This window comes from Gymnoscopelus braueri (genome assembly GCF_963280865.1).
Source record: "Gymnoscopelus braueri genome assembly, chromosome: 5".
Taxonomy (NCBI): Eukaryota; Metazoa; Chordata; class Actinopteri; order Myctophiformes; family Myctophidae; genus Gymnoscopelus; species Gymnoscopelus braueri.
The window spans coordinates 55,435,491-55,442,990 of NC_137606.1; the positions used below are offsets into that span (position 1 = coordinate 55,435,491).

Here is a 7,500-nt window from a genome sequence, read left to right on the forward strand (position 1 = left end):
CCCTCACACATTAGAAGGACAAATATCAGTCACCAGAACCAATGACGGGTGTTTTAAGTGAATCTAACCGGTTAAAATGGAGTTTGAAGTTGTCTTAGTCTTACTACTTCTTCACTCTTGCCTTTAGCAGATTTTTTGGTTGATTTTTAAATCTCTGTGTTGTTACCCATGTCCTCACTGTATCGCCTGATTCACTGCCCTTTGCTATTATTTTAATGTTGTTTTATGCTTTTGCGTTTCTTTTTTTTGCCTTATTGTTAAATTGGTTGTAACTGTAATTGTAAAGCACTTTGAGATGCAGTTCATGTCATGAAAGGTGCTATACAAATAAAGTTTATTATTATTAATATTATTATTATTATTATTATTATTATTATTATTATTATTATTATTATTATTATTATTATTTGTTTTATGTAGTTTTCGTCAGTGTAAAAAGGTAGTCGATGAACATTTTTCGTCATAGTTTTAGTCGACAAAATGAATACTGCTCTCCACCATTTCTTTGGTATTGAGTTTTGTCTGTATGGACCTGATGTAGCGTTGGTCAGCCGGGTTAGAGCTTCGGGGGTCCTCGGGGGGTCCAGATGATTCATTTAACCAGTAATATATAATATCTGGTAGTGTAGGTGGAGACGAGCCTGATGTCTAACAGTTGTTTTTGATCTTCCATGTTGTTCCAGTTCATCATCATCAGCTTCCTGGCCTTCCCTCCAGAGGTCCGGTTGTTTGACTACGACTACCCCCCCTGGACCACCCTGCTGGGCTACTGCATCGGGGTCTCCTCCTTCATCTGTGTGCCCACCTACATGGTGTACCACCTGCTGAACACCAAGGGCTCCTTTAAACAGGTACATACCACCTGCTGAACGCCAAGGGCTCCTTTAAACAGGTACATACCACCTGCTGAACGCCAAGGGCTCCTTTAAACAGGTACATACCACCTGCTGAACGCCAAGGGCTCCTTTAAACAGGTACATACCACCTACTGAACACCAAGGGCTCCTTTAACACATACAGTGCCAAGATCGTGTCAACACGTTCTTTCAAATCCATCGCTTGAGTGCCAGGATTCCTAAGAACGAGTTGACACGTTCTTTTGAATTTTCATTGTTTAATCTGTGATCGCACGGCTGTGTTTATTTCTCATCAACACTTTCGTTTTCCACTTACGTCACACTCACCCGGAGCCGGATGTAAAAAAAAAAATTCATTTCCGGGTCACGTTGTTTTTCTCCGGTGATTTTCGGCCAGAATAAGGAAAAACGCGGTTTTTCACACGGTATAAAAGACAAACGGACAGCTCAACTTCTATTTTCTTTGGTCCGGGTGACTAACAGTCATCGTCGTAGTGTATCACATTGTTTTCAGGCCGATCAGCGGGCCGGGAATTGTCGAAAACGTCACATCCTTTGAATGACCGGATATGACGTGGGCCTGTTTGGGAGGGGGTGAGCGAGGTGATCAATGTTTGGATGTGCTGCTCTCTACTGGTGGAACAATCGTAGGTGCTTGACAACACAATCAGAGAATGTATTTGAATGAAAAATTACAAAACAAAAAAATTAAAAAACACGCAAATTGCTGGCACAGGGGTGAGTACATTATGAATAAACTCTGGCAGTCAATGTGTTAAACAGGCAATCTGGGAACCCAGATCCAACTGAAAATGAAAAACAGCGACCTCTGCTGTTTGTTCTATGTCTGTTGGCTCTGGGCGGAAGAAAACGTAACACCAGTGCGCAAAGGAAACCGGGGTTTTGGTCTGCCTTCAGCTTTCACTTCCGGTGGTGCCACTATGTTTTCATTCCCACTAACAATATTTCTACATGGAACACTAACACCACTTCTCCCAGAGAACATGGATCGTTTTGGTTATAAGCAGCACTTGTTTCTATGATGAAAGAGTAAGTTAAAATGTGAATATCTTTCCGTGGTTTTGTCTGCTCCGCGGACGCTATTGTTAAATTAGTTTGGGTTTGTTTCGAGGGGGAAAGATCGACGGACATGTGAATCCTGCCCACTACATTTGATTGGGTAAAGCGCGGCCTGCTTCCTGATCTGAAGGCACGCCCACTTGTAGCCAATGCGCACACGTTATGACGAACCTCCCCGACAGATTCCAACGCAGTGCAGAATCTGTTCTTGAGAGATTATTAAACAGGTACATACCACCTGCTGAACACCAAGGGCTCCTTTAAACAGGTACATACCACCTGCTGAACACCAAGGGCTCCTTTAAACAGGTACATACCACCTGCTGAACACCAAGGGCTCCTTTAAACAGGTACATACCACCTGCTGAACACCAAGGGCTCCTTTAAACAGGTACATACCACCTGCTGAACATCAAGGGCTCCTTTAAACAGGTACATACCACCTGCTGAACGCCAAGGGCTCCTTTAAACAGGTACATACCACCTGCTGAACGCCAAGGGCTCCTTTAAACAGGTACATACCACCTGCTGAACGCCAAGGGCTCCTTTAAACAGGTATGAATGGTTTGGAGCACGGTGGCGCAGTCGGTAGCGCTGTCGCCTCACAGCTCGAAGGTCCTGGGTTCGATTCCCGCCGGGGACGCTGTGGGCGCTGGGGGGCGTGTCTTCTCCTCCGCGTCATCAGCGCCCATACCCTAGGTGGGGTTGGCTCTGTGTGGAGTTTGCATGTTCTCCCCGTGTCTCTCAGGGTAGTTAATACCCTCATAATCTCTCAAGAACAGATTCTGCTCTGCGTTTGAATCTGTCGGGGGGGGGGGTTCGTCATATCGCATACGCACTGGCCTACAAGTGGGCGTGCCTTCAGATCAGGAAGCAGGCCCCGGTTTCCTTGCGTACGTGTGCTACGTCGACTTCCTCCCAGAGCCAAGTGAGATAGTAAAAAACAGCAGAGGGCGCTGTTTTTCCTTTTCATTTGGCGATGGGTTCCCAGATTGATACCCTCACAAAAACATGTAGTATCTGTCGCTATACCGCCTCCCCCATGACAGCCGGGGCGCCTGATGGAGCGGAAAGGAAGCGGTTGGAATAACGTGTTCCTTCCACGCGCTACGTCCTTCCGGGGAAACTCCCCCCTGTCAGGTGACAAGAAGGTCAGTTGGCTCTCATGCATTGAAGGAAGCATGAGCTCGGCTCTGGGCTCCCTAGGCTGGTCGGTGGAGTGTAGCGCCCAGGATCACTTAGAAACTTGGCACCGGGTGAAAAAATGGGTTACAAAATTGTGGGATAAAAAAAACCTACAAAATGAACAATCACAAATGTACATATCACCACGCACGCACGCACGCACGCACGCACGCACGCACGCACGCACGCACGCACGCACGCACGCACGCACGCACGCACGCGCGCACACACACACACACACACACACACACACACACACACACACACACATACACACACACACACACACACACAGTCGCCTTCCAACCTCCTGACCACCAACGCACACGGACAGACACGCACACTAAACACACACCTCGCTCGCACACGTTGACAGAGTGTGTCAGTGTCATTGTGTGCTGGCAGCAGAGTCAACACACACACCCTTCTCTTTGATGTGTGTGTGTGTGTGTGTGTGTGTGTGTGTGTGTGTGTGTGTGTGTGTGTGTGTGTGTGTGTGTGTGTGTGTGTGTGTGTGTGTGTGTGTGTGTGTGTGTGTGTGTGTGTGTGTGTTTGTTGTCCTTTTCAGACAGTGCACACGTGTCTGGGTGAGTGCATGTTTGTGTTTTTACATGGTGTGACTGTTACCGTTGAGTGTGTGTGTGTGTGTGTGTGTGTGTAAAACATGAACAAGGACAGATGAGGCCAGTCACAGGTCAGAATGATCTGCTCTGTTTACGTTCATCAGGTTTATTTAATCTCTTGTCTGTCTGTCTGTCTGTCTGTCTGTCTGTCTGTCTGTCTGTCTGTCTGTCTGTCTGTCTGTCTGTCTCTCTGAGTGTCCCAGCGTTCTCTCTCTCTCTCTCATTACTTCTCTATCTGTCTCTCTTGGTGTCCCTGACCTTTCTGTCTTCTTTTACATAATAATGTTCCTTTCATCATTCTCTCTCTCTCTCTCTCTCTCTCTCTCTCTCTCTCTGTGTCTCTGTGTCTCAGTTCAGTTCTAAGCAGCTTTATTGAAAGAAATTCACGTTTACATCAAATAGTCAAATGAAAACTGTCAAAACTGAGAAAAGATGTAATTGAAAACGTTATTGATGAACCTATGGGTTGTAATAATATGGGCTGAAATTGAAAGATGTGGATTTAATAAAGAGCTCAAATTCTCTGTCTCTCTCTCACTCTCTCTCTCTCACTCTCTCCATCTCCCCCTCCCCCTCTCCCTCTCCCTCTCCCCCCTCTCCCCCCCTCTCTCTCTCTCTCTCTCTCTCTCTCTCTCTCTCTCTCTCTCTCTCTCTCTCTATGTCTCTCTCTCTATGTCTCTCTCTCTCTCTCTCTCTCTCTCTCTCTCTCTCTCTCTCTCTCTCTCTCTCTCTCTCTCTCTCTATGTCTCTCTCTCTCTCTCTCAGCGTCTGTTGAAGAGCATCACTCCGGTGCCCAGCGGTGAAGGCCACAGAGACCTCATCATCACCAACGCCGTGTGACACAGTGGCGCCATCTTCTGGCCCCACACTGCACGACCACGGGACAAATGGGGGGCTATCTTTCCACACCTCTGGCTTCTCTTCTGTTCCGCTCACTTTGCTTGTGTTCGTTTGCTTGTGTTTCACGTCCCACGTCTTGACTCTATAGACCTCGGGTCTTCAACAGGGGGTCCGGGACCCCTAGGGGGTCCTCAGAGTTACTACAGGGGGGAGCTGCCAAATCTTTGTGTGATAGGATCATGTTTTTTTTTTTATACATTAACCACTTGAACCCTATAGCACCCCTATTCTGAGTGGAGACATTAGCCAAAAATAGCCGATCTACAAGCTCGTAGCTTGTAGATCGGCTATTTTTGTCAAAGAGCGGACTGTGGTTAAATGTCTGAAAATACACATTCACTCCACACACACTGATGATAGTGCTGTCAACGGGAGAAACACAGTCAAATGACACCTCTCATGAATAGGTGGCGATTTATGATTTAGCATAAATCTCCGTGTCCTTCCACGGTGCGTGCGCCCGTTTCAGGAACAAGTTGTGGCGCGACCATTAGAGCTATATGGACGTGCACGCCGCGTTCCTCTGGTACAAACACGTACCCTAAAGCAGTGGTTCTCAAAGTGGGGTCCGGGGACACCCAGGGGTCCTTGGGGTGGTTTCAGGGGGTCCCCAGCAAAATGTGTTAATACAGCATCACAATAAGTTTAACCACTCTAAACCTTTTAAACTTTGGCTATTCAAAAATAGCAGATCTACAAGCTTGAGCTTGTAGATCTGCTATTTATGAAAAATCGTGAACATTTGTGCAAACCTTTTAATATATAGTTTGCCAGAGTTTTTCTAGAACAGTCTGTAGCCTCTGCCAGGGTTTTTAACGATCGTGTTTACTTTTCAAGTAGTCACAGAATGTTTTTCTCCAGTATGATTGATCCCCTGATGGTTGCTAATCACTGAGGAGATTCAGGTGTGGTTTCACAAATGTCAACGAGGTCATTGTGACCTCGTTGACATGTGTTGTTGTTTGAAAATAGCTCAAAACCAATAGTTTTAAACCAAAAAACTATGTGAATTGTTTGTTTATTTTTCTAACATTGAAGTGAATGGAGCAGAAAATCTTTGGAAATTGTTATCTCCTAATTCGTTGTGAATAACGAAAAAAATGTCAAAAACAAATGAGAATCTTTTTAGATTTTTTTTTTTTTACGTTTATAAACGTCTTTGGCAGGCAACAGCTAAATTCTCAAAGACGTTTAGGCTACAAACGTTTATGGCAGGCAATGTGTTAAGCGAACATTTGTAACTCAAATCTTTGCTTCTGGGGGGTCCCTGGAACAACATATTTTTAGATGGGGGTCTGCGGCCAAACACATGTCATTGTGGGGGTCCTTGACATGAAAACGTTTGAGCACCACTGCCCTAAAGCCCACTCCACACCAATGATTCTCCATGCAACTCCTTGCAACCATGATCCCCAATGGCAGTTGCAAGGAGATGCAATGGTGCGGTTGATCTTAAAACTGTGTTGGCACTGGGTGAAAAAAACGGGTTACAAAATCGTGGGATAAAACTTTTAAGAAAAATAAAAAATGCTTTGTTGCAAGGAGTTGCGAGACGAGACCTTTTCGGACGGGCAATAACTCTCTCTCTCTCTCTCTCTCTCTCTCTCTCTCTCTACGGCTTTGAGAGACAGAGAGAGTCGTAGAGCGAGCGAGAGAGCGAGAAAGAGAAACGGAGTGAAAGCGAGAGAGAGAGAGAGAGGTAAATTAGGCTACATTTCAAGTTGTGCAATTTTGATTATCGGCGGAGAGTTTGAGTGACAGATATCCCTTCAGAATGACGGGCGGTGTAAGACCGGGTTGAGACGTGCACGGTGCACGGTGCACATCGTTACAAAGCATTTTATAAACCGTCCGACTGGCTGATTTCTCCAGTTGGGGTGCTCGCCGTCTCCCGTGGGTGCTCGAGACCCAGAGCACCCAAAGGATCGGCGCCTATATATGCTCTTATTCAAATGTGCTGCCGACCAGTGGTGGACAAAGTACTAAATCTTTAAGTAAAAGTTTGGTATTGAACTTGTAGATCTGCTATTTTCAAATGGCAAAAATGTATAAAGGGCTGAAGTGGTTAATGTATGTTTTGTAATAATAATCTAAATCTACAAAGTAACTAGTAACTAAAGTTTGCATATAATTGTAGTGGAGTAAAAGTATAATATTTGCCTCTGAGATGTAATGGAGTAGAAGTAAAAGCATTGAAAATGGGAAAATACTCCAGTAAAGTAAAAATAAATCCTCAACATTGTACTCAAGTACAGTACTTGAGTAAATGTACTTAGTTACCTGTGTGGTGAAGCTGTGGGAACATGAACAGAACTACAGTTGTCCACAGAGCCAATAATATATCTAACTTCAATTTGAGTTCAGTTATATGAAGCAACTATACAAAGTATGATACTATGTTTTTATTTTGACAAAAAAAAAAACGCTGAACACAGGCAAGCATTCTTCAGTCATTTCTATCACCATTTCATCATTAATACATTTCATCAATACTCAGTGGTGGAAAAAGTACTCAAATTCTTTACTTAAGTAAAAGTACCAATACTGCAAAATAAAAACCAATACTGCAAAATAAAAACTGTTACAAGTAAAAGTCCAAAACAAAAAATTTACTCGAGTAAAAGTATAGAAGTATTGGCATCAAAATGTACTTAAAGTACCAAAAGTAAAAGTACTAAAATATTTGAAAATAGCCTAGATATAAAATAGGGCTAAAGTGGTTAATGTATGTTTTATGATAATTTATATCTGAAAAGTAACTAGTAACTAAAGTTGTCAAATAATTGTAGTGGAGTAAAAGTACAATATTTGCCTCTAAGATGTAGTGGAGTAGAAGTAAAAGTATTGGAAATTGG

General features: G+C 44.1%; 2 protein-coding genes across 2 annotated transcripts in view; both read left to right on the forward strand.

Annotated features, from left to right (window-relative positions):
• LOC308086001 (immunoglobulin superfamily member 11-like) overlaps positions 1–7,500 on the forward strand; it is a gene marked incomplete at both ends in the record, with an annotated part of 302,311 nt that overhangs the window by 66,169 nt on the left and 228,642 nt on the right. The window lies entirely within an intron of this gene.
• Positions 1–7,500, forward strand: part of slc6a4a (solute carrier family 6 member 4a) — a 52,177-nt gene that overhangs the window by 43,708 nt on the left and 969 nt on the right. Inside the window, exons 14-15 of the mRNA XM_080428943.1 lie at positions 684–851; positions 4,511–7,500. The exon at positions 4,511–7,500 is cut by the window's right edge and continues 969 nt beyond it. Coding sequence (XP_080285069.1) covers positions 684–851; positions 4,511–4,585 — 243 coding nt within the window. The 3' untranslated portion in view covers positions 4,586–7,500. The remainder of the gene's footprint in view (positions 1–683; positions 852–4,510) is intronic.